Source organism: Pelodiscus sinensis, chromosome 2 (assembly GCF_052426305.1).
Source record: "Pelodiscus sinensis isolate ZL-2025 chromosome 2, ASM5242630v1, whole genome shotgun sequence".
In the NCBI taxonomy this organism is placed as follows: Eukaryota; Metazoa; Chordata; order Testudines; family Trionychidae; genus Pelodiscus; species Pelodiscus sinensis.
In genome coordinates, this window is record NC_143053.1 from 167,402,240 (window position 1) to 167,429,669 (window position 27,430).

General features: G+C 45.0%; 1 protein-coding gene across 1 annotated transcript in view; it reads right to left on the bottom strand.

Moving 5' to 3' along the window:
* The window catches only part of HECW1 (HECT, C2 and WW domain containing E3 ubiquitin protein ligase 1), a 334,425-nt gene that overhangs the window by 115,113 nt on the left and 191,882 nt on the right, over positions 1–27,430 (bottom strand). Inside the window, exon 9 of the mRNA XM_014574083.4 lies at positions 1,105–1,247. Within this exon, the coding sequence (XP_014429569.1) occupies positions 1,105–1,247 (143 nt within the window). The remainder of the gene's footprint in view (positions 1–1,104; positions 1,248–27,430) is intronic.

Genomic DNA, 27,430 nt, shown 5'->3' on the forward strand with positions numbered 1-27,430 from the left:
CACTAGGAAAGGGAGCCAATGTTTTCAGTTAGGCAGGGTTTCCCAACCTATGGGTCGGGACCCAAATATGGGTTGCCATTACATGTCAAAAGGGTCGCCAAGTGCCTCCTCAGGTGGCTCTGCTCCCTTTGTTCCCCCCATTTTTGTATTGCCTTGGGTCACCAAGTCTTCCTGAATTGTCAAAATGGGTCCCCATTTTGATCTGACCACATGTCTAACTTCTCTTCATTTCCTTCCCCTTTTCTTCTGTGTCAAATTCAGGGTAATTAGTTCTGCCCTCAATGTCTTGTACAGCCCCATCTCCCTGTACCTGTTTCTATGTTCTTGTTTTTTTCTGCTCTCTTCTTTGCCTTTCTAGTTACTCAACAAATTGCCCCTTCATGTCTTCCTCCCAACTCCTGTTTCCATTCAGTTAGTATACCAAGAACACATCCCCAGGCATTCATGATGCCTCCACTCCTTCCCTCTTCAAGCCTCTTCTGAAGACATATCCAAAAATTCCACAATCCCTCAACCTTCTCCTCAGAGAAGAGTAAAACTAGAAAAAAGATTCACTCTCCATTTCCCCCAACTGAAGCTTAGTCAATGTTTGTAAACTATTGAGCATGAAGGGTTTTAAATATGAATGCCTTCTGGAGAAGCACATTTTAATTTCTATCAGTGTGCATATGCAGCCAGGGTAGATTTACATACATTTATAACTTGAATACATGAGATTAGTCTAATATTAATGTAAACCTGTGGCTTGTGTAATTGTCATTTCTGCACATATCTTTCACTGAGTTTGTTTGCTCCAAGGAACCCAAGAGATGAAATAAAGTGAGGATTTGGACTCACCAGGAAAAAGAAAAAACAAACAAACACCAAAACAAACCAACAACAACCAGCATGGCCTTTTCCTGGATGGTCCCACATTTACAACAAGGAAGTAAATTCTAACTTAAATCATCAACATTAATCAGACAAATTCCAGAAAATTTGTAATGATATTTTAGCAATATTATTTGATTATATCATTCTGTTTCAGTCATGGACTTTGCTCTTCTTTTAACAGTAACAGTGTGATCCTTAAGTAACACAAAGTCACAAAGAAAATAGATTTACCCTATTGCGTGTCTCTCCAGCAGGCGTTGCACTGGCATGGAAAGTTTCCCCAAGAAGCGTTTAATGATTGGCCGGCTCTTTGCAAACTTGTCCTTAACTTCTATTTCCAGAACATCCGTGGGAAGGGAAACAAAGCTGAAGTGCTGCAATTAAAAAAAACAAAAAACAATGAAAATGAAATAAGTGCCTTTTGTATGTGAAGTTCAAGCTTACAGAGGCTATGTCTACTCAGCAGCGTTATTTCGGAATAGCTGACATTATTCTGAAATAACAGACTGAATCTACACATAAGCAGTTACTTCGACATAATGTTGAAATAATGTTGAACTGGAGGACTGCTTACTGTAACTCCTGTAACCCTCATTTTACAAGGTGTATGGGAAGTCGGAGGGAAAGGCTCTCTCTTGAAATAACTGCTGTGTAGACAGCACCAAAAGTCGAAATAAACTATTTCAACTTATGCTATGCAATTAGCGTAGCTGAAGTTGTGTAGCTTATTTCGAGTTCAGCCCTGCTGTGTAGACGTGCCCTAACACAGCAGGAAGATTCAGCCATTAAACAGCTTCATAGAACGAGGACAAAATCAATGAGAGGCATGTCTCTGTGGAGATTTAGTGTGTGGCAAGCCAGTGTGTAAAATCTATAGCAGGCCCTGACACATAGTAACTGTACACATGGATCATGCTGCCACTGCATGTTCTGTAGTGTGTTTTGACCTATTGCAGTTTGAAAAGGAACAAGATCACAGTGCACCGCAGAACTTTTAATACAGGGTGGCAGGTCCAGTCCACTGAGTGTGAGGCAGGCTGAGGCACTCTAGATTCACACCCCATTTTTCCATTCACTAAAACACTGTATAGACAACTCTCTGTTAAAACATACGCTTGGATCCAGGGTCCAAACCTGTACGATACTGAGCCCTCTGTCAAAGGAGCTGAGTAGAAGCAACTCACAGGAAATGCTCAATCATTGCAGGGTCAGCCTTTGTAGTTTTCTGGTAGTGGATACTGACAGGAATTATGCACATTATTATATGCATTATTAAACTCCAGTAATGCTCAACAGCCCTCATAAGGGCTCCCACATGATAAGCGTTATTCAAACAGATGCTAGATGCAAGACTGTCTATGTCCTAAAAATTATAATTGACCCAAACACATTGGACCGATCCCAGTTCAATCCCAGTGGAGACCTTATTTTTCAGAAAAAAAGAAGCTGCAAGTACAATTCTGCTAACAATGCGAATATCTAGGTGTAAGATATACACTAATCATACAATATTGTCTAAAAACAGTAGTTTTGCACACATAAAATACAATGGCAGCAATTTACTCACAAACCCATCGTGTCTCCCATGTTATCCCAATTTGAGGCCCTGGAGTCACTACCCTAGAGCCTGAACGCCTCATTTTATCCAAAGGCCAGGTACAGAACAGGCAGACGCAAGCAGCACGTCACCTCCCTCCACAATGTGCCTGAGCCCTGAATTAGCAGGACAATGCCAGAACAGAGAATGCAGATTTGTATTCACGCCCCTTCAGTGTTTCATTTCTTAGCCAAGACTGTCAAGTGACAATGCCAGTTGTGGTGGTGCTTTTGTGGTGGTGCTACTAGGTACCAGAGTGATACTATCAACTTATTTCACACCATCCCTCCCCTCCAGGAGTCATCTGATATTTAATATTTAGGCCAGATTTGAACCAATGATCTCTAGGGCAAGGATGCTCAGCTACATATTTTTCTATCACTTTTACATGTGTACATAGTACTGCAAAAAGCACTTAGTGCTAAATACTAACTTAAGAGTGGAAGGAGGGGTAAATTTCAAGCTGGAGAGCACCAGGGGGCATGAACAGTTTCCATTCTTAGAGACAATTAGAGCAACTGCACTGGAGTGGACATTGGCCCCTGCGAAGGAGAGCTTTGAAATACAGTCAAGGCTCTGTCACTGTTTTAGCAGCAGACCCTGTCCAGGAGGAATAACCAATAGCACATCTCCTAGTGGGGCTGGCCTTTCCCTTTCCTTGATATTGGAATTCACTTCTGGGGCAGTACAGACTCTGGGTTCCCTACCAGCTTGAGAGGTCATGGTGGCTTGCCCCACTCCACCTTTGTTCCAAGTTTTTACTATTTTTGTGAGTTTTAAATAAAGGGAGGGAATCTCACATAGGTGTATGAATGGCTCTGAATGAATATGAGACTATTGCTTGATTTCACCTAAAAGGCCATTATCCAAACATTATCAAAATGGTGTATTAAATGAGTTCTAAGTATCTGGGGGTATGTCTACACTACCCCGCTAGTTCGAACTAGCGGGGTAATGTATGCATACCGCACTTGCTAATGAAGCCCGGGATTTGAATTTCCCGGGCTTCATTAGCATAAGCGGGGAGCCGCCATTTTTAAATCCCCGCTGCTTCGAACCCCGTGTAGCGCGGCTACACGGGGCTCGAACTAGGTAGTTCGGACTAGGGTCCTATTCCGAACTACCGGTACTCCTCGTGAAACGAGGTGTACCGGTAGTTCGGAATAGGCACCCTAGTCCGAACTACCTAGTTCGAGCCCCGTGTAGCCGCGCTACACGGGGTTCGAAGCAGCGGGGATTTAAAAATGGCGGCTCCCCGCTTATGCTAATGAAGCCCGGGAAATTCAAATCCCGGGCTTCATTAGCAAGTGCGGTATGCATACATTACCCCGCTAGTTCGAACTAGCGGGGTAGTGTAGACATACCCTGAAATAATTTTCTATCATTCCCACCATCAATGGCAACCCAGATTTCTTTATAATGGATAGCACTTATTTTGCCAAGTTACTCAAATCATTATTTAAAGATTTCAAGTTACAGATAGTCCACCATTTACTTTAGACCAATAAGGGACCTGCACCCCATGCGAACCCCCATAAGGCCTCTGTTAATCTGATCTGGGGAGAAATTCCTTTCTCACCTCCCAAATACAGCGATCAATTAGACAATGAGTATATGAAAAAGACCCACCAGCCAGATACACAGGAAACAATTCTGTGCAGTGACTCAAAGCCCTCCCCATCTAGATTCCCATCTTCAGCTTTTAAAGATATTTGCTAGCAGCAGTAGCTAATATGCACATGCCACCGTATACAATCACATTACACCACCCTTTCTATAAATTTATCAAGCTCAGTCTTGAAACAGTTTATTAGCTAGCCTCTTTGCATTGATGTAGAGACAGTGTAGATGTTTCTACTTTCCTTCACTCAGATTCCTCAACCAAATAAGTGAAGTCATTTTACTGCCAGTATTGCCTATCTGTCTGTCATCGTCAGTTTTATTGGCACAGTCTTTCTTCTTGTTGTCCATTCTCCTACCCTATCTAGTTCCTTTATGCAGTGCTGTATCCTTTCTTACTCGATTTTCCTGCCACTCAACATTAGAGTCATGTGTGGCGATTACATGAGCATCTTCCTAAGTTTAAAGGTCTCTTATTGGATCATGCCAACTCCCATCCCTGGAGTCTCTTTCCCGCTCTACTCAAGGTGAAGTTTGTCCCATGAGAATAGTCCTCTCTTTGTGAATCAACAGTGGTCAGACATTCCACTTCCCTCCCTCTTCTTCTCTAGGCACAAGATGAATCCCACTAAAGATTACCAGAGGTTCTATTTGTTTAAACATCCCAGTCTTGTGTAGTTTTCCTTGATGCATCCCAGGGAGAATCTAGCAGTATAATTTCTTTCTATGTGAAAGAAAATCTGTGGAAAAACACATTAGGAGACTCTGCAGCCTTAGTTCCACATCCCACATCTTAGTTCTCTGCAGATAATACATCTCTCTGTTCTCTGGATGGTGTTGATGTTTCTGGCCTTGGTTCTTCTGGCTGCAAGTGTTATTGTCTTCTGTTCTCACCTGCAATATTCTGCAAGTTATCCTCTATCATCTTGGGGCTCTGACCCTGACTACCACCATTAACTCTTTGGCTTTGTCTACACTGTGAGTTTTTGCAGCAGAAAATATACTAATAAGGAACTCATTAGTATACGTTGCGATCTCATTAGCATATTTTCTGCTGTTTCTTTTTTCGCAAGAGGTTTTTGCATAAAGAGAAGCAGTGCAGCCACTTCTGTTTTGCACAAAAAACCCATTTTGTGCAAGATCCTTGTGCCTCTCCTAGAGACAAATAGAATTTTTGTGCAAAACAGAAATGGCTACACTGCTTTTTTTTGTGCAAAAAGAAATGGCTGAAAATATGCGAGATGAGATTGCTACTTATGTTAATGAGTCCCTCGTTAGCATATTTTCTGCCACAAAAACTCACAGTGTAGACATAGCCTTCTATTCTTTTTGTATGATTAACCAGACTTCTCTTTCTTGCTCCCCAATATTCTGTTACTGTCTGCCTCTCCCCTTCATTTTGCACCTATGTGATTCTGTTCATCAACTCTCTTTCTCCTTTGATAGCCAGCCTTTTCCTCCGCTATATTCACATGCTACCTCTGACTACTTTCCCTATCCAGCAGGTTGCTCTCATAATTCTCTTTTCCAACATCCACCTGCAAGTCGTGAGTTTTTTCTTCAGCCTCCACTTTCCTTCTCTTCATCATCTGAACAAATATTCACAACGCAATCATAGTTTCTAGCTTTGTTTCCAAACCTTGGATCTTTTCCTCTATCAGATCTGTCAGGCAGCACTTCATGCAAACAAATCAACCCTCTCCAGAATACTATATATCCTGCCAGTCTCTGTCACAGATGCCAAACTCTCCCAACTGCAGACTATAAAGCTTTAAGAACTGCAGTGGCTGGTGGCTGTAAGGAGTAACTGCACTTTTGAGCACTGGAACATACTGACAAAAAAACAACAACAACCCCCCCCCCCAAAAAAAACCCAGTAGGAACCCATTGCAGCTAGTGGTAAAGGAGTGAACCCAAAAATAAAAGTAGAGTTAGTGGTAGCTTGTAAGTAACAACCTATTCTCTGGGCTAAGACAGTTCATTTTTGTCAATATTTGTTTACTTGCTGCTATTCTCATCCAGTTAAGGTCAATGTCCAAGATTTGCAAAAGTGGCTCATAATGTTGGGTTCCTCAGTTTTATGTCATTCAAATTGACTTATCTTAACAAGGCCTGGTTTTCAGTAAGAGCTGGGCATTCTCCCTCTGAAAATCAGCCCCTTTAAGATACTCAACTCGAGCCCCTAAAAGGTGAGACATTCAAAAATCATTAATCAGTTTTGAAAAAGCGAGCCCTCTACGGTATTTAATTAAAGACATGACTTGCGCATTTGGATCTGGAAATTTAACACTACCAATTGTTAATTTACACATTTTTAACTACTGTCACCCCACAAATGCTGACCCCTTCATCTAAGCTGGTAAACCTTGCAACCCCTAATGTGGGATGGTTTTGCATTACCCCAGATTGGCCCTTAATGTCTTTGCAGAGCAGATATTTTGTGGTCACTTTCAAAAGAAACCTACTATCAGCAATATAAAATCCTGGTAAGGGCTACTGGCTGTAATAAGCATGATGTCTTTCTGTTTGTCTAGTATTTGCAAACTGTCACACAAGAGCAACTAGCCTGCTTTTTTGTGAAGCAAAGAAGACAGCTTAGACTGCATATCTATGAATAAAAAATAGCTTGATTATGAATTCTGTGGTACCCTTGGGTGCACACTGAATGATATTGCAATGAATAATTCATTCCAAGAGTGCTGAGATAAGTCAGCTATGTGATCATAACATGAAATAAAAATTGATTCTTTTTGCAGGAAGAGGCACATTGCTCCCACATGTGCCCACAAACCACTTTTAACCTCAGCTTTAACCTACGGGAATCACTGTAAGAATTCATTTTCCATTTTTAGCATTACTAACTCACATTTTTTATTCTGAGTTGCACAATATTTAAAGTTTTTCTTAAAGCCTCAGCTCCTAGAGTCATGTGGTTACATGAGAATCTCTGCTTTCAAAGTAAGTTTTTGTACTATATGCCCGCAGGGAGCTAAATTTGGGGACTAAGGCCCCCCAAGTATGGCTGAAGTGTCATAAGTCAGGAGCAGGCAAGATATAGCCCACAGGCCGTATCTGGCCTGCCAAGCTTTTGGATCTGGCCTGTGGCCTGCCTGGCCAGGACTCTGAGGCAGGCTCCCTTCCTACTGCAGCCCCAGGCCACTCAAAGTGGCTGGCTGCTTCATATGCCTCTTTGTGCTACAGTTGCCCCCAGGTCAAAATCCTCTCCTGCACCCAGGTCAAAATCCTCTCCTTATCCAGACCCCTTTCCAAACCCTGTACCATAATGCCTTGCCCCAGATCACAACCCCCTCCTTCACCCAAACTCCTCTCAGACCCTGTACCCTCTCCTGCACCCCAATCGCCTACCGTGAGCTCTCTTCTGCACCCAAACTCATTTCCAGACATGTCACCCTCTCCACAGAAAAAATCTTGGAGTGATCCCCAATCAAAAATGATTGCCCATCCCAGCCTAAATGTTTTCTGGATTCCAGCCATATTCCACAAATCACAATTTAAATCGTTTTTACAAATGTAACAGAGTATTTTGAAATGCTCAAATAGCCAATATTATCCATATTAGGTGCACTCACATATTCCTAGTTATGGCTTTGCTAAACAGTCTCCAGTCAATATTTGCTATTGGAGTAAATGAGAGAATCTGTATTCCAGGTCACAGGCTGACTGCCAGCGAAAGGGTCTATACTGAGTGAGGGGCATGGAGGAAGGTCTACTTATCCCCTCAAGGAGTGAAGCGGTATCCATCTGTTCATCAGTCACTGCTGCTGCCTCAGGATTAAGCTCATAGTAAGTACCCAGAAATAGACTTTCAAATTACATTCAGTTCCCATCAGGGATGTTTCAGTCAAAGGTTTTTTTCAAACAGGTAAAAATGGATACATGTAGCTAAAAATAACCAATAACATAGGCCCTCGGCCAGAATGTCTATGTAAATTGAATCTGTCTTGAGTAGTCTATTTATAGATACTTGCTAATAAAAGTAAGAGCTGAGTCTTGTTTTCCTTGTTGATTTTGTTGTGATTTATGGAAATTGACCTACACAGTGAGTGCTGGGAATATATGCAAGCAACAGAGATAGAAAACAAACATTCAAAGTAATTAGAATTGTGCAAACCCAACAATTTTCTCCTGGTGATATTCATAAGTTTCACATAAGGCAAAATTTCATCATTTCCACCAGCAAATTCAACTCTTTGCTGAAATTTCATCATTTTTTGTAACAAAATACTGTCATTTATACCTGTGAAAACTTCCTTTCAGTTTTGAAATTTATATTTAGAACTTTTCATGTAGCTCTTTAGACTGTGCCTAACCAAATCTTCATTAAGATAGAGTCAAGGCTGTTAAGAAAGTAAAAATAATCTCATTACAGATGTTGCCAGACCAGAGAGTGCCAGAGTAGAGAGCTTCATTCTGTAGTTCTCCCTCCCTTCGGGTATGTCTACACTTGCCCCCTCGTTCTGACTAGGGAGGCAAATGAAGCATACCGAAGTTGCTAATGAAGCATGGGATTTAAATATCCAGCACTTCATTAGCATATTAGCGTCCGGTTGCCATTTTAAAATGCCGGTTGTCCAATTTAACTTGCCGCGTGTAGACGCGGTAGTCTGATCCAAAACCCTTCTCTCAAATTAACTGTTACTCCTCGTGCACAAGAGCTCTTGCGCAAGAAGGCAGTGTGGACAGACAACAGGGGTTTCTTGCACCAGAAATCCCTATGGCTAAAATGGCCATCAGAGCTTTCTTGCACAAGAGAGCGTCCACACAGCCATAGACGCTCTTGCGCAAAAGCACATGGCAGTGTGGACACGTTCTTGCACAAGACATTTTGTGCAAGAACTCTTGCGCAAAAAGCCTGCAGTGTCGATGTGGCCTTAGTGTGTGAGAGAGTGGATGGATAACAAGCAGGAAATACAATCTGTACTGTTCTAATTAACCTGATTGTTACACATCATGGTAATCACTGGTTCAAGTCATTGGTACAAGTCACAGTCAGAGGTCACCCTCCAAGACCTGGGTTTCTTTTAGCTCCCATCACTATTGTTGCTAATCTCCAGCAACTGGAGCTCATTCGGGGGAGGGGCGGTGGGATAGGGAGACCCGGGCCCTCCCTCACTCCCGGGTCCCGGCTCAGGGCCCTAAGGCAGGGATATCCATATTCCTTGCCTGACTGACGGGGCAGTTGCCCCTGAGCGCGCCAGCCCACGGGCTCCACGACCCCTCCCTGGGCCACTTTGTACCTGCCTCCTCTGCCTACCTCCCTTCCAGGGTGGTGGTGCCCTTTTTGAATGTCCCACCGCCCATTCACGCCCACCTCCATAACAGTCCCACAAGCCCCGATGTGCTGGCGGATGACATCACCACCCAGCGCCCATTGCTCCTGCTGGTCCAGAGCTTACTGCGCCTGCACCGTTGGTCCCCCCCTTCGGCTCTGGTCAGTCTTTCACCTTGGCCCCAAGCAGCTTCTCCAGCTGCCATCCCGGGGCAGTCCTCCTCATCCCACCCCACTTCTCGTGGTTCACGGGGCCCCTTTTGAGCGCGGGGTTACTTCACCCCATCATACTGATCCACTAATTACCAATAATGTTTGCCAGCCGCAGTGTGCTACTTTACATATGATATCAGGTATGACCTGATGCAAAATGACTGATGCAATTTGAGATGATGGGCACTCTCAGCAAGACATATGGCAAATTGCCACAGCAGCGTTGTGCCTTTTCCCTTCTGCTGCTGTGAAATTAGAATTAAACACAATTTGGTGAAATTTATGGGTACGTTATAAAGCTGGAACTGCAGAACACACTGACATATTTGTGCTTTGATGTCTTGTACAATTACTTCCATTTTGGTAATATGGTTGCAGCCCTGCAGAAATCGGATTGCTTAGCAAAGATGGTGCAGTTTTTTAATGATGCATTCACTTTATGCTCAATTCTTCAGACAGTTTTCTGTCTCCTGAAGAAATATACAAGTCAGTAGGAGGGGAAAAGTCAGAAAAAATAACTCCAGCTAAGTGGGAAACACATCACATATGAAATGTGTTTGGTTCTTCAAAAATACATTGTTTCAATTTGGCTCAGGTAAGTAGTTAGTGAAAATCATTACAAGCTGTAAAATGAGATGGTGGTCTCAGACTAGCTTCTAGACCATAAGCGCCTAATATCACAAAAACCACCACTGCAACCAGTATTACAGTAAAACTCCGGTGGTCTGGCATCCAGTGGTCCGGTACGCCTGATGGTCCGGCACCAACTGCAACCTGGAAGAGCTCCGGCAGCTGCTTCAAGTTGTTAGAGTAATTGATTAACTGTGGCTGGATCCACAGCCAACACGCAGTTAATGTAACTTTCCTCTCTACTGCCGGGGGGGGGGGGGGAAGCAGGGGAAGGTAGGGGTCGGTGGGAGAGGGGGAGGGGGAAGAGGAGAGGGCGAGGGTGTGCTAAAGCAGACGCATTCAGGACGTTCTGGTCAGTTACAGTCACTCCGGCTGGATCCACAGCCGACACGCAGTTAATGTAACTTTCCTCTCTACTGCCGGGGGGGGGGGGGGCAAGGGAAGGTAGGGGTCAGTGGGAGAGGGGGAGGGGAAGGAGGAGGGGCGAGGGTGTGCCAAAGCAGCCACATTCAGGACGTTCTGGTCAGTTACAGTCACTCCGGCTGGATCCACAGCCGATACGCAGTTAATGTAACTTCCTCCCATGGAAGTTGGGAGAGATTACAGAAGACTGGAAAAGGGCAAATATGGTGCCCATCTATAAAAAGGGAAATAAGAACAACCCATGAAACTACAGACCAGTAAGTTTAACTTCTGTGCCAGGAAAGATAATGGAGCAAGTAATTAAGGAATTCATCTGCAAACATCTGGAAGAAAATAAGGTGATAGGTAACAAATCATGTTAAACCAATCTGATAACTTTCTTTGATAGGATAACAAGTCTTGTGGATAAGGAAGAAGTGGTGGACGAGGTGTACCCAGACTTTAACAAGGCAATTAATACAGTCTTGCATGTCCTTCTTATCAATAAATTAGGCATATTCAACTTAGATGGGGCTACTATAAGGTGGGTGCATAACTTGCTGGATAAACATTCTCAGAGAGTAATTATTAACAGTTGGCAGTCATGCTGGAAGGGCACAAAAGTAGGGTTCCGCAAGGATCTGTTTTGGGACCGGTTATGTTCAAAATCTTCATCAATGATTTAGATGATGGCATAGACTCAGAGGGTACGTCTAGACTACATGGCTCCGTTGACAGAGCCATGTAGATTAGCTTACTCGACAAAGGGAAATGTCATTTCACGAGGCATAATCCTTGTCTAGACTGCTGTGCTGATCGGCACAGTGTGGGGGCCATTTTGATTTAAATGAAGCACTGAGTATTATAATCACTGCTTCATTTCCCTTTGTCATCCTGCCTCATCTACATGGCTCCATTGACGGAGCCATGAAGTCTAGACACACCCAGAGAATATGCTCATTAAGTTTGCAGATGATACCAAGCAGGGAGGGGTTGCAACTGCTTCAGATAATAGGGTCATAATTCAAAACGATTTGGACAACTGGAGAAATGGTCTGAGGTAAATAGGACAAGTTTAATAAGGACAAATGCAAAGTACTGCACTTAGGAAGAAACAATCCATTTCACACATATAGAATGGAAAGTGACGGTCTAGGAAGGAGTACTGAAGAAAGGGATCTAAGGGTCATAGTGGACCACAAGCTAAATATGAGTCAACAGTGTGACACCATGGCAAAAAAAGCAAACATAATTCTGGGATGCATTACAAAAATCTTGTGAGCAGGACATGAGAAGTCATTCTTCTGCTCTACTCTGTGTTGATTAGGCCTCAATTAGAGTATTGTATCCAGTTCTGGGCACCACATTTCAAGAAAGATGTGGAGAAATTGGAGAAGGCCCAGAGAAGAGCAACAAAAAATAATTAAAGGTCTAGAGAACATGAGCTAGGAGGGAAGGCTAAAGGAATTGGGTTTGTTTAGTCTGGAAAAGAGAAGACTGAGAGGGGACATGATAGTGGTTTTCAGGTGTCACAGGGAGGAGGAAGAAAAATTGTTCTCCTTGGCCTCTAATGATGGCACAAGAAACAATGGGCTTAAATTGCAGCAAGGGAGGTTTAGGTTGGACATTAGGAAAAACTTCCTAACTGTCAGGGTGGTTAAATACTGGAATAAATTGCTCAGGGAGGTTGTGTAATCTCCATCACTTGAGATATTTAAAATCAAGTTAGACAGACACATGTCAGGGATGTTCTGCTATGAGGGCAAGGGACTGGACTTGATGGCTTCTCGAGGTCCCTTCCAGTTCTAGTGTTCTATGATTCTGTGATTCTATTTGTGGGGAAAGGAGAAACTGGAGCAGGCCACCTGCAGAGTGACCCCTAGCAATGAGGACCACTCGGGAGGCAGTCAGCCTAGTTAAAACCACCCATGATGCCATGGTTGGCATGGAGAGCAGATTGCTCTGCATTATGTCACCACAGCCTGCCATGATGCAAAAGTGTGAATTATGCACCATGTAGGACCCTCCATGTTCTTGGGAGCAGATGGGAGTGTTGGTTTAACCCTCAGAAAGCTAAAGAAGCCATTTGTTTAAGACCAGAATCTGTATTTGGTCAGAACTATTGTTTCAATGTTACATGACAGTCTCACCCTTCCCCGCAGCTGGATGGTGCAGAAGTGGCCGAAGAAACAAAAAAAAGCCATTCTAGTAGTCATGAGCACAACAGTCAAGGAAAGGGAAGCAGAGCCAAAGTGTCAACATTCTCTCCCATACCCATGGAAGCCTCTATACATGATGAGCATGTGTTTGGGGCTCTTGGAGCAGAGGGATGAATCTGGACACTGTGTGGGTCTTCTCTCCATCTTTCCCCTGAAAAAGCTATGGGAGTTTTAAAAAACCATTAAAAATACAGCTCTTTGACACACCTAGGTACCCATCTGATTTCAATGCTTTCTAACGGGACCTGTTTTCTTGGTTGTATTTTCTCATGACACAACTCTGTCTAGCTGTTTTTAGATATTTCTAAGAGCTTTATTCACTACAGTATATAAGCATTCTCAAGATGGAGGAAACCAAGGAGGGAGGGCTTTTTGCCCTTATCAACATGACATCATATGAATTACTGCTCCAAGCCACCCATCGTCCTCACGGACAACAAGAGGCAAAAGTCAAACATTACAAGACAAAATTGAAGATTTTTTCCCCAGTATAAGGCAAGGAAGTAGAAGGACCAAAAACCTAAACTGTGTCACAGAATTATACTCAGTAAAAGGTTACCTGGTCCAAATGATAAAACACACATGGGTTTGATGGACTGATGTGCCCACTTATCCTAACAAAAATTGTTTAAACTTTTCTAGTATATATGGGTATGTCTACACTACAGCGCTAATTCGAACTAACTTAGTTCGAATTAGTTAATTCGAACTAAGCTAATTCGAACTAACGCATCCAGACTAAAAAACTAGTTCGAATTAGCGTTTTGCTAATTCGAACTAGCATGTCCACACAGAGTGGACCCTGAACCGGGGTAAAGGATGGCCGGAAGCAGTGACGGCAGGGCATCAGATGAGGACTTAGAGCATGGAGCTGCTGTCTCAGGCTAGCCGAGGGCTGTGCTTAAAGGGACCCGACCCCCACCCCGGACAGACAGTTCTCAGGGGTACCCCGCTTGCAAAGCAGTCCTGGCTTGGATTGCCCGGACTACCCACACTGGACACATCACAGCACTTGGCCATCAGACCGGCTGCACTTGCCGCAGGCTGCCATCTGTGGAGAGGGGGCAATTGGGGGGCTGCAGGAGAGGTTCCACCCCCAGAAGCCCGCAGAGCCAGCCCAGTCCTCCCCATCGGGGGCTCGTACCCCATTCCTCCCTCACCTCCTTCCACTTACCCTTCCCTAGCCCCCCTTCCTGATGTACAAAATAAAGGACAATTGTGTTCAAAAATAGAAACTCTCTTTATTGAACAAAACTGGGGGAGACTGGGAAAAGGAGGTGGGAGAGGGGAGGGCAACTACAATGATGAGGGGTTTAGAACAGGTCCCATATGGAGAGAGGCTAAAGAGACTGGGGGTATGTCTACTCTACAACGTTAAATCGAACTAACTTCGTTCGAATTAGTTAATTCGAACTAACGGATCCAGACTAAAAACTAGTTCGAATTAGCGTTTTGCTAATTCGAACTAGCATGTCCACATTAAGCGGACCGTGAACCGGGCTTAAGGATGGCCGGAAGCAGTGCCGGCAGGGCATCAGAGGAGGACTTAGAGCGTGGAGATGCTGTCTCAGGCTAGCCGAGGGCTGCGCTTAAAGGGTCCCGAACCCCACCCCCACCCCGGACAGACAGTTCTCAGGGGTGCCCCGCTTGCAAAGCAGTCCTGGCTTGGATTGCCCGGAGTACCCACACTGGGCACATCACAGCACTCGGCCATCAGCGCGGCTGCACTTGCCGCAGGCTGCCATCTGGGGAGAGGGGGCAATTGGGGGGCTGCAGGAGAGCTTCCACCCCCAGAAGCCTGCAGAGCCAGCCCATTCCTCCCTCACCTCCTTCCACTTACCCTTCCCTAGCCCCTCTTCTTGATGTACAAAATAAAGATAACGTGTCTTCCAAAATGGAATCTGTCTTTATTGAACAAAACTGGGGGAGACTGGGAAAAGGAGGTGGGAGAGGGGAAGAGAGAGAGTGGGAGAGGGGAGGGCAACGAAAATGATCAGGGGTTGGGAACAGGTCCCATATGAAGAGAGGCTAAAGAGACTGGGACTTTTCAGCTTAGAAAAGAGGAGACGGAGGGCGGACAGGATAGAGGTCTCCAAAAGCAGGAGTTGGGTGGAGAGGGTGCATACAAAAAAGTTCTTCATTAGTTACCATAAAGAAGGACTAGAGGACACCAAAGGAAAGGAATGGGTAGCAGGCTTCAAACTAGTAGCAGAAAGTTGTTCTTCACAAAGCAAAGAGTCAACCTGTGGAACTCCTTGCTGCAGGAGGCAGTGAAGGCTAGAACTAGAACAGAGTTTAAAGGGAAGTGAGATCAAGTCATGGAGGTTGGGTCCATGGAGTGCTATTAGCCAGGGGGTAGGAGTGGTGTCCCTGCCCAAGGTTTGTAGAAGGCTGGAGAGGGATGGCACGAGACAAATGGCTTCGTCACTGTCTTCGGTCCATCTCCTCCAGGGTCCCTAGGGTTGGCCGCTGTCGGCAGACAGGCTACTGGGCTAGATGGACCTTTGGTCTGACCCAGGACGGCCATTCTAAGCTCAGGGTCGGGGGTCTCAGTGGACCCCCTTGATTCTCTTGCACACCTGCTCCTGGGTGGCCAGGCTGGCAGCTCTCCTGCCCTAGACGGCCACTTTCCTGTGCCTAGTGCGGAGATCGTGGACGAGGTCCACGATGTCTGCACTAGCCCAGGCGGGTGCCCGCCTCTTGCGGTCCCAGGCAAGCTCCCGGAAGCCGCCAGCCTGGTCCCGGGAAGAGGGGGAGGGCTGGGGGGCATCGGGTGGGTGGCTCGATCCGTGTCAGGTGCAGGGTCTGCTGGCTGGGTGCTGGCAGGCTTGCACCTGGCATGGGCACCATAGCCAGCCCGTGCCCCTTTAAGGGGTCCGGGGCCGGGAGGGGGGCAACAGAGTTTCCCTGGTGTTGGCCAGAGTGGCCATCAGGGAAACCTGGGGAGGGCTAGCCTCCCACTAGTTCGAATTAAGGGGCTACACACCCCTTAATTCGAACTAGCTAGTTCGAACTAGGCTTAATCCTCGTAAAATGAGGTTTACCTAGTTCGAACTAAGCACTCTGCTAGTTCGATTTAAATTCGAACTAGCGGAGTGCTAGTGTAGCGCCTATTAAAGTTAATTTGAACTAACGTCTGTTAGTTCGAATTAAGTTTGTAGTGTAGACATACCCTGGGACTTTTCAGCTTAGAAAAGAGGAGATGGAGGGGGGATATGATAGAGGTCTATAAAAGCACGAGTGGGGTGGAGAGGGTGCATACAGAAAAGTTCTTCATTAGTTCCTGTCGGGGGGCTCGCCCCTGTCTTGGGGTTGCCACCCCCATCTGGGGCCTAACTCGGCCCGTCTGGGCCTGGCCCTCAAAGTACACTGCCCCTCTCGTAGGGGAAATACGGCCCACCGGCCTAGTTCACAGTTTGCAGGCCCAGCGGCCTAGTCCACAGTTTGCAGTTTGCTACCCTGCTCCCACGTGCCAGGGTCTCAGGCAGCAGGGGTAGGGGGGTCCGGGCCCTCCCTCTCCACCGGACCCCGACCCAGGGCCCTAGTAGTGGCGGGCGGTTCCCACCACTGGCTCGGCGGGGGCTCCTCCCCGCAACGCCCCGAGCCCTCAGGGGCTTCTACAGCTCCCTGCCCTGGGTCGCTTCCTACCCCCTGATCGCAGCCTGCCGCGGTCCCACCTGTCGGCGTCGGTCGACGGGCTGTAGTGGTCCTCCCCCTGGCAGCTGCCGAGTTGGCGGAGTCCGGTCCAGCACTCGGGTCGCGGGTGGTCGGTCGGCTGCTCCGGCGTTGGGGCCGAGCCCGGCAGAGGCCCGGCAGCAGCACGCTCAGCTCCCCCGGCAACTCCCTCTCTGTCCAGTGGCCGCTAGCTCCTGCTCGGGTCGTAGTCTGCCTTTTCTGAGCAGGCCAGCAGCCTTTTATACCTTGGCTCCCTTTGGAGCATGCCCAGTAGGGCTGTGTGGGTGGGGCCCTCTCCGCCCCCGGCCCCAGGTGGTTTCCCTGGGCTTGAGTGCGGGGCGGGGCCGCCCCGTCACAGTTCCCATAATAGAAGGACTAGAGGACACCAAGGGAAAGGAATGGGTCGCAGGCTTCAAACTAGCAACAGAAAGTTCTTCTTCACAAAGCAAATAGTCAACCTGTGGAACTCCTTGCTGCAGGAGGCTGTGAAGGCTAGAACTAGAACAGAGTTTAAAGAGAAGTGAGATAAAGTGATGGAGGCTGGGTCCATGGAGTGGTATTAGCCAGAGGGTAGGAGTGGTGTCCCTGCCCGAAGTTTGTGGAAGGCTGGAGAGGGATGGCACGAGACAAATGGCTTGGTCACTGTCTTTGGTCCATCCCCTCCAGGGTCCCTAGGGTTGGCCGCTGTCAGCAGACAGGCTACTGGGCTAGATGGACCTTTGGTCTGACCCAGGACGGCCATTCTAAGCTCAGGGCTCAGGGTCGGGGGTCTCAGTGGACCACCTTGATTTTCATGCAAACCTGCTCCTGGGTGGCCAGGCTGGCAGCTCTCCTGCCCTAGACGGCCGCTTTCCGGTGCCTAGTGCGGAAGTCGTGGACGAGGTCCACGATGTCTGTACTGGACCAGGCGGGTGCCTGCCTCTTGCGGTCCTGGGCAAGCTCCTGGGAGCCACCAGCCTGGTGGAAGAGGAGGAGGGCTGGGGGGCATCGGGTGGCTGGCTCGAGCCGTGCCAGGTGCAGGGTCTGCTGGCTGGGTGCTGGCAGGTTTGCACCTGGCACGGGCACCGTAGCCAGCCTGTGCCCCTTTAAGGGCTCCGGGGCCGGGAGGGGGGCTATAGAGTTTCCCTGGTTTTGGCCAGAGTGGCCACCAGGGAAAGCTGGGGAGGGCTAGCCACCCACTAGTTCGAATTAAGGGGCTACACAGCCCTTAATTCGAACTAGTAAGTTCGAACTAGGCTTAGTCCTCGTGGAATGAGGTTTACCTAGTTCGAACTAAGCGCTCCGCTAGTTCCAATGAAGTTCGAACTAGCGGATTCTATGTGTAGCGCCTATCAAAGTTAATTCGAACTAACGTCCGTTGGTTCGAATTAACTTTGTAGTGTAGACATACCCTATAATATTGGAATTTAAAAACTTGCAATTTCGTCTGTATTACTAAGGTAACCTACTATGGGTTTAATCATGCTTTAATCGGACCTCATCATTCTTTGGTAAGAGCCTACTAAAGGTACATGCATGGATTTAGCTGTTGGCAATATTTCAGCATTGGTGCCTCTGCCAAATATAGTCAATATCCAACCTTGTTTATTAATGGATCTCTATTGATATGTGCTTGCATTCCATGTGTCCTCTTAACGCTTACTCAGTCCTGGAGATCCCCTAAGATATATGTTAAATACTGATGTACAGTGAATATGGGGAATACAATTTGATTATATGGATACTGAGGTAAATTCATCTTTTTAACTAGAAAAACTGAGGCGATTTCAAGTTCTTCCTTTACTGTTGCCAAGAAATGTACAGTTGTAGTTTATTTCTCAGTAATTTAAAAAGAAGGGGGGACCTTTTATTGTACACATGAAGATCTTTTCAATCATACATAACAGTCAGATTCTGGATGAATCTCAGGATATAACCTGACACTTTAAAATACTCACTCAGGTTCTGATTCTCCTACCACTTGCACTGGTTTTACAGATCTGATTTAAGTTCCAGAACTGCTGATGGGGGGAAGGGAGAGGAGGGGCAAGAAAGGGGTAAAGGAGGCAACTGCCCCAGGGCCCAGTGATTCTAAAGAGCCCAGGGCTCCTGGCTGCTGCTGCCATGACAGTGTCATCGCTCAAAACCCTGGGCCCTTTAAATCACCACCAGAGTGTCGTGTGATGCACTCTGGGTGGCTCTAGGGCTGGGGGAGCAGATGGTGCCATGCTTCCAGTGTCGGTGAGGACTGTGTGTTTGCGGGGGGGGGGGGGGGGGATAGGTGTGCTGCACTCACTGCCCTGCCCTTTCCCCCTGAGGCCCCGCCCCTTCTAAGAGTGCAGAGTTGACCCTCGTACCTTGCCCAGGGGCCCAGCATGGCTCTTGGCTCCCCTGATAAATTCATCTGTAACCTACATCAGAATCAAACACAGTACAGCCGGTCTCCGAGTTGTGAACAGTTGAGTTACGACCATTTGTATTTACGACCAAAGCTCCCATGGAGCGGTCGTAAAGGCGGTCCCTGAGTTACAAACGCGACCCACGCTTACGAACAGCGCAGTCGCTATGTAACTCAATGGGGTCCGAGTTATGAACAAATCGAGTTATGGCCAAGTGTTTGGTCTGTAACTCATTTGTAACTCGGGGAGAGGCTGTATGTCAGCTACTGGGAGATTCATGTGGTGTGTCCCAGCTAATCCAATACATACTGAGCAGGGAACCAGGTAATGGTTTTCAAATGTTAAAGGTTATTATAAAGAGGATGATGATCAATTGTTCTACATGTCCACTGAAGGTCAGACAAGTAGTAATGGGCCAATCTGCAGCATGGGAGATGGAGGAAAAGCAGTCTCACTCTAAGAATAATTACATACTGGAACAAGCTTCCAAGAGCAGTTGTGGAAGCCCTGTTACTGGAGGTTTTAAAGAACAGGCTAACCAAACACCTGTTTGGGATGGTCTAGGTATACTTGGTTCTGCCTCAGTATGAGGGGCAGCAGTAGATGACTGCTCATGGTCCCTTCCAGACTGACATTTCTATGAGTTTATATTTATACTTGAGTTTACAGTGGTCACCCTAACCTTGCCTTTTCTTAAAACACATGAAGAGGCTACCCTGAAGAAACCCTGTATCAAGTGTCATTTTCAAGGTTCAAAGCAGAGGCCTGCATTTCACTGCCTCTCTGCTCCTGCACCCAACACTGGGCTTGTGTATACACAAATTATGGTACAAAGCTTAAGGTAAACATCTCAAAGGGATAGCACATTCCATTCCAGGGTTCAACCTTAAGTCAGCTAATTCTGATGATTGTCTCCTACTCTGTATTTTTCACCATTATTGTCATATATGAATAAACCTGGTAAAAACCATCATGGGGGAGGGGAGGGAGGGAAGAGAAAAGAATCACAGAGATGGGCTTCTAACAACAGTATAAAGGAAATTTGAAATAAATCAGAATAAATCAATTAACCCTGATTAGATTGGATTTATGTACAAATTAGTTCTTTTAAAAGATTGTCAGCGTAGCTGATGATGAGTAGATAAATTAAAACATAGGTGACAGGAGGCTCTTGATTTGCAGTTGAATATGCAATACAATTAAATAGAATTTATGTACGAAATATCAATTATACCAAAGGCAGGATGTATTTTTGAAGTAAATCTTAAAAGGCTATAATTTCGTTTTGATGAGTGAGAATGGAGTTAGTTTTTTAGCTGAATATTTTATCACTAGGTTTTCACTTCCAATAGTATAGTCCAGCGTTTCCCAATCTATGGGCCGCAACCCAGTATCGGGCCACAGGAAAAAAATACCAGGCCTCAGAGTGGCTGGTGGCTTCCGAGAGGGGAGCAGAGCGGGGCTGAGTGGAGCAGGCTGGGAGGAGGTGTGTGTGTGGGGGGGGGAACCGGCCACCAGGAAGCAGAGTTGGGGGTAGTGGGCCTGTCCGGCAGAGATTTGGGCGGGCAGCCGGCTGGCAGAAGCAGGGTTGGGGGCAATGGGGCTATCCTGCGAAGATCCATGCAGGCGGGTGGGTGGCGGAAGCAGGGTTGGGGGAAGCAGGGCTGTTCCGCAGAGATCCGGGGAGGCAGGCAGACGGCAGAAGCAGGGTTGGAGGCAGCGGGGCTGTCTGGTGGAGATCGGGGAGGGCAGGCGGCGGAACCAGGGATGGACGGGGGGCCCGGGGCCTGGACGGGGGAAGATCAGGAGGAGGAGGATGGGAGAACCAGCTGCCAGAAACAGGGCTGGATGGGGGCACCGGGGCTTGTCAGGGGGGTTGTCGGGGGAGCAGGGCTGACCGGGGGAGATTGGTGGGGGTGGGGGGAACCGGCCGCTGGAAGAGGGCTGGACGGGGGCAGTAGGGCTGGACTGGGGAGATCAGGAGGAGAAGGGGGGGGGAGGAGCTGGACTGACCTGGGCACATGCAGGCCCTACAGACTCTGGCAGATGAGTGAGTCTGGCCGAGGATTCCATTCCCCCACATACCCTCCCTCGAGTAGTTGCAAGCTGCCTGGCAAGTAGTCACACTCAGGCAGCGTGAGCACATCTACCAGCCAGGCAGTTCCCAGCTAAGGACTGATACACCTGATTATAATAAAAGTTACCGAATTAATTTCTCAATTTGTTTCCCAGACAAAACCCTCAAATACCGGACTGTCGGGTACAAAACCAGACACCTGGCAACCCTACCCTTCTTTGCACCCTCCCTCCTAGCCAGATACCCTACCCCCAATCTGTGCCTGCTCCCACCTCCTGGAGTGCCCATGCGGCGCCGGGTCCCCCAAGCCCTGGCCCAGGCTGGGTGGAGGATGCAGCTGGGTGAAACACTGAAAATTTATTCATTTTTCATTCTTTTTTTATATGCGTTTTATATTTTTGGGCTGCAAAAAACAGTACTGAAAAAAAAAACGGGTTTCAACTAAAGTAAAAAGTTTGGGAAATCCTGATCTAGCCAGCTTTCTATTCATCTTACAGTCAATTTATGCAATCCATATTCCCTTAACTTGCTGGCAAGGATATTGTGGGCGACTGTATCAAAAGCTTTGCTAACGCTGCCACTGGGGGCTTTGGGAGGACCAGAAACAACTTATTTGAATATTCATCATTTGCTTAGTGAATATGCAAATATACAAATGAATGTTACTGGTCCTCCAAAAGCTCGTGAATGGTCCCCGTGTCAAAAAGTTTGGGAACTCCTGGTATAGTCAATTAAATTTTTAATGTACCACAACATTATTTAAGCATACAGAAATGTCCACCATTTAGAAACATCCCGTGCTTTTAATTATTGCCTCATATTATACTATTTTCCTGAACTGCACAAACTCATGGGGAATTTCTGTTTCTTAAGTAGATGGGGCTACCTCCTGCTTGTGCCAACGTGACTGCAGAGAGTAAAGATGGCAAAACACATAGGCTGCGTCTAGACTGGCAAGTTTTTCCACAAAAGCACTTGCTTTTGCGGAAAAACTTGCCAGCTGTCTACACTGGCTGCTTGAATTTCCGCAAGAACACTGACGATCTCATGTAAGATTGTCAGTGTTCTTGTGGAAATGCTATGCTGCTCCCATTCGGGCAAAAGCCCTCTTGCGCAAATGTGGTATTGTTTTGCGCAAAAAAGCCCCGATCGCGAAAATGGCGATTGGGGCTTTCTTGCACAAAACCGCATCTAGATTGGCACGGACACTTTTCCGCAAAAAGTGGTTGTGACAATTTTCTTCCACTATTTGATCTGAGGAAGTGGGTCTGGCCCACAAAAGCTCATCACCTAATAAACCATCTTGTTAGTCTTTAAAGTCCTACATAGTCCTGTTTTTTTTATAAAATTCTGGGTTAGTGGTTGATAGACTCTTTAAAAATTCTCCTTCATTGGAGGCTTAGATAGTCTAGTAAGACTTCTATTGTTTTATTAATAGCAAATTTCAGGACAATGCCATTAAAATTTTAAAAGTACTCATGGATATATCAATTTCAAATACCACTTCCACAGTTAATTATGATCTCTTTTTCATTCCTCCATGTAGCGCCTATGTCTTTTTTAGTATAGCATAGCTTTAAAATACTTTAATGAATCCTGTGGGCATTGAAGTATGAGACTAGCAAGAATTATATACTTTTTGGGGACCAGATATTGCAGTTAATTTGTATATCTAGCAGAATGACATATTAAAGCAATCAAGATTATTTATTTCTTGCTTTTAATCAGTTGCTCAAGGAAATGTGAGCTGTCTTGGACCTTCACAGTTTAATTATTATCAGACATTCAGAAAACTACAGATATGCACACTACAATTTTTACATACAGTTGAATATATTATGGATCATTTCCATTTTGCTTGACTGTCTGAGCATAATAAAGTTGTCACAGAGAGTGTGTCTAGACTACAGGGTTTCTTCTAAAAACTAGCCTTTTTTTCAAGAAAAACTTCATCTGTGTCTAAACTGCAGCCACATTCTTTCGAAAGTAAATCGAAAGAACACGGCAGTTTTTTCGATCACGGTAAACCTCATTTTACGAGGAATAATGCCTTTTTCTGAAAGTACTCTTTAGAAAAAAGGCACTATTGAATGCAAACTGTGCTTTTTCGAAAGAGAGTGTCTAGACTGGAATGAGGGTTACCGGGACATCAGAATAAGCTGCCCGTTATTTCATTTCAAAATAATGGGCTGCTTCAGTAGATGTAGAATAGTTATTTTGGGATACTTCCGGTATCCCAAAATAGCTCTGCAGTGTAGACATACCCAAAGATACTATAGGACTACTAGGTTTTGAGCTGAATGGTTTTTGAATGAAATATGGAATAACAAATATTATCAATATTACTTCTGAGACAGATGGAACAGTCTATGTAGGAATGTAATCCATTCATTTACTAATTTAGGAATCAAAAGGTCTCATAAATTTAACACACTATGTCCCTCCATGTTATAATCTAGATTAAGTAGAGCAGTGTTTCTCAAACTGTGCTCCGCAGAGCCCCAGAGCTCCACGAGACATCTCCAGGGGCTCCGCGAGGTTGACAAACTGGAAACATCAATAGGTACAACACATACAATCAGAGGACCGCTGGGGGTCCGCATAAGTACAGCACATACAATCAGTGGACCACTGGGGCTCTGCATAAATTTTTACGCATGTAAAGGGCTCCAAAGCCCAAAAAGTTCGAGAACCACTGAAGTAGAGAAATCCCTGACTACATCTGACCCATAAATTATTTATCCCAGAAAACACATAATATTTCCTGTGCTTATTAAATGCGATAGCCATTTTGTTTTCAATGGAGTACACTATAGGAATTTCACTTTTTAGGAAGTCACTACTTTTTTTTTGAGACATTTAAGTATCAAAACATTAGATAGAATCATTATTGCTACTTTTCAGGTGCAGACCTTACAGCACTGTACAAAGGGATTTAAATATAATTTTGCCCATTTAAAAAAAATAGGTGTGTCCTTAAACTGGGATTTAACCATTCTATGTTCAATTTCCAGTTTCTTGTTTCTGTGGGACCTCAGACAAATCACTTAAGAAAATGTTTTTAAAGTGAGTCATTGATTTCAGGTGCCTCCATTTTGGGGTGTCTAAAACCAGCACCTCAAAGGGACCTAATATTTACAAAGCTCTGAGCTCTTCGTCCTCTGAAAAATCATGCTGGCCACCCCAATTTACGTCTCCTGAAATCATTAGTTGCTTTTGAAAAATTTGGGCTTAATTTCTCTGTCCTTCAATTTTCCTTCTAATAAAATGAAGTAACACTACTTTCTTTCTACTATCACCATTTGAGTGTCCTATGTTTTAGACTGTAAACCCTTCAAGCAGGGACTGTCTCTTTCTTTATGCTTATATGGCCTGAAATGCAATGGAGCTCTTGTCTTGACTGAGATGTCTCAATGTTTCCAGAATATTAATAATACACATGGTTAAACTAAGGCTCCCATTCCTGTGCCCTGTGTGATGGCATTAATCAGACACAGAGCTGCGAGTACATTTCTGCATGCAGTATTCTTATTTCTAAGCTAGAAACTTCTGGAGAAAGAGTTTGATACTTGGACATAGACTGTAAGCTAAAGCTGATAGTGTATGTATAGGGGACCTGAAAGATTGCTACATCATTAAGGTTGCAACCTTGTAAGAGAAATTAAACTAGTGTCCTTTCTGCCTCCATTGAATGGCTGTTTAAAACATAAAAGGTAACACTATCCACTTAATCAAAGACAAAAGCAGTTGATGAAATACTAGTTTGCACATGAGCTACTGATGACCACAACATGTCTATCAAATTTTCTTACAGTAGCACAGTACTAAGGCCAAATTCACAGTGGCTGCAATCTCCCTCAAGTTCACAGAATTGTTGCCTATATCTGTGGTGCCTATATCTGTGGTGAATTTCATGCCTGGTATTTAATTCACCACTGAGCACATTGCGCTGGGATATACTAAGTTTGGAAGGTTCCAACTCTTAGATTTACTATATTAAATCTAAGTCGAGTGGTTAAATATATAGAACAACCTTATGGCTACGTCTACACTGGCATGAATTTCCGAAAATGCTTTTAATGGAAAAGTTTTCCATTAAAAGCATTTTCGGAAAAGCGCATCTAGATTGGCAGGATGCTTTTCCGCAAAAGCACTTTTTCCGGAAAAGCGTCCGTAGCCAATCTAGATGCGGTTTTCCGCAAAAAGCCCCAGTCACCTTTTTCACGATCGGGGCTTTTTTGCGGAAAACAGTACTATGCTATCTACTCTGGCCCTTTTGCGCAAAAGTCTTTCAGAAAAAGACTTTTGCCCAAACGGGAGCAGCATAGTTTTTCCGGAAAAGCACTGATGATTTTACATGAGATCGTCAGTGCTTTTCCGGAAATCCAAGTGGCCAGTGTAGACAGCTGGCAAGTTTTTCTGGAAAAGCAGATGATTTTCCGGAAAAACTTGCCAGTCTAGACACAACCAGTATGTTTCCAGGGAACATTAGGATACATGAATGTAAGGGAGTGAATGAATCATTTCTTCAGCCTGCGTGACCTTACTATGGTGTAAAATTCTACTCTTGGTTAGTTTTGAGTTTGGCCAGGCATAACAAAAAGCAGACTTAAGATCCCAGTCTGCACACATTTATAACAAGTACACAGTCCTTTTCCCCTCACTTCCCATCCCCCCAATTTTCAGGTGAGGTGAGCACACATTCCTAATTAGTCTTGTCATTCAATGAAGAAAAAGGAACATTTGGCTACTATTTACACAAAGCAATCACACAATGACAGAGCACCTTATGAAAAACAATTCTTCTAAAATGAATTCAGGACCTAAAACATTTTGATGGGAAAAAACCCACACCTGATTTTAGCATATGATGGCTCTATTTTCTGCTTATGTAGTTATGTAAACCTGTGAAAAATGCATAAGAGTTAATATATAATGCTGCCATTCTGGTTTAATGGCATTTTCAGGTTCTCCCTATACAAAGTGAAATGCAATGGAGAATCAGTCCCTATAACTTTTATTCAGTGGAATGTGACATCGGTTTTTCATTGGTAAAACATAGTTGAATGGATGAAGGTTTCAGGTCACTGGTGCCTGTGGAACAGAGAATGTATTACAGGTCTGTGACAGCTAAATGTCTTCTCATTGGCTGCAGAGAAGGCAGGAAATGAGTATGCTGACAGACCCGACAATTGCTTAGGTCATGCAAGCTAACAGTACTAACAATGACAGCCTGGAGGCTATCATACCATCAAGAGAACCATGGGCTGAGTGAAGAAGTTTGAAGTTGCTTTGCTCTCTCTTTTTTGCTGTTGAAACCTTAATTAGGCCATCTCACTTTTTTTCCTCCATCACTCCAAAACTCTGTCTGAAATGGAATGTCATTGAACAAAGCCCGACATCCTGGCATGACTTAAGGAAGAAGGAATGCTAACAAACTATCAGAGCAGAAACCAGACTCAGAAGTCCTAAGTCTCATTTACACTAAAGCCAAGGCTACCCTTAAATCAAGAGTAGATTATATTTAACTGTATAGACATCACTGTGAGGGAGATGAGGTAGGTACATGGTGAATGCTTCTGAAAATCCCACTCCATCTCCATGAATCAGCTAATTCATCTCTCTGTGCAGGGACTGCATGTGCCTCCACTACAAGCTTTGCCATTTGATACCAAATGAAGGATTCAGACCAGATCCCTATCCTTCCTTTGGGGTATCAAGTACTGGTAGCATGGATATACTCACCTAGTCTTTGGGCTGCCTAATGCTGCCAATCTCTTGCTCAGGCACAGGCAGGCAGTCATAGTTTTTGAGGTTCCTCCCCCACCATTGGCACATTACGATTAGCCAAAAACTATTTTCCAGTTGGTATTTAATTTGAATACACTTTTAACCATTTTTCTGAAATGAAACTAATTGGCCCAGTAGGGAACACCAAAACATCAGGCCCTTAGTGCGTAGTACCCTTAGTTTATTACAGAGGCATTATCTGCTGCTGTTTCAAATGTACTATAAAAGCAGTAATCAACAGTGAAATGCACTCTGTTCTCACTGGTGCCTACTGAATTTATCCAAGCAAGTGCAGCTGACTTCAGAGTATTTCTTCAAGGTAATAGGCAAATGTGCCAAATCTGCATCTAATTTACATTACCAGTGATATTTTTCAATCACACATGTCCTTTTTTGATTGCATGCTGCAGCTATGGCATCTCATATACTGTAATGTTCATTCTCTCTTTTCATAACTGCAAGAACTTCAGTCTAACAGTTTTCAAAACCATCCAATTACATTTTCAGTGCTCTGTTCAGTAGTGACTTTTAGGTCCTTAAAACACAATATGTATGGAAACTATTAAACTAAAATTCACCTTTATATAAAATTAAGCTTGGTACTTATACATTTGATTGTCATGTATAAAAAAAATCTGTTAAATCACAATTTAAACATGTTGACCT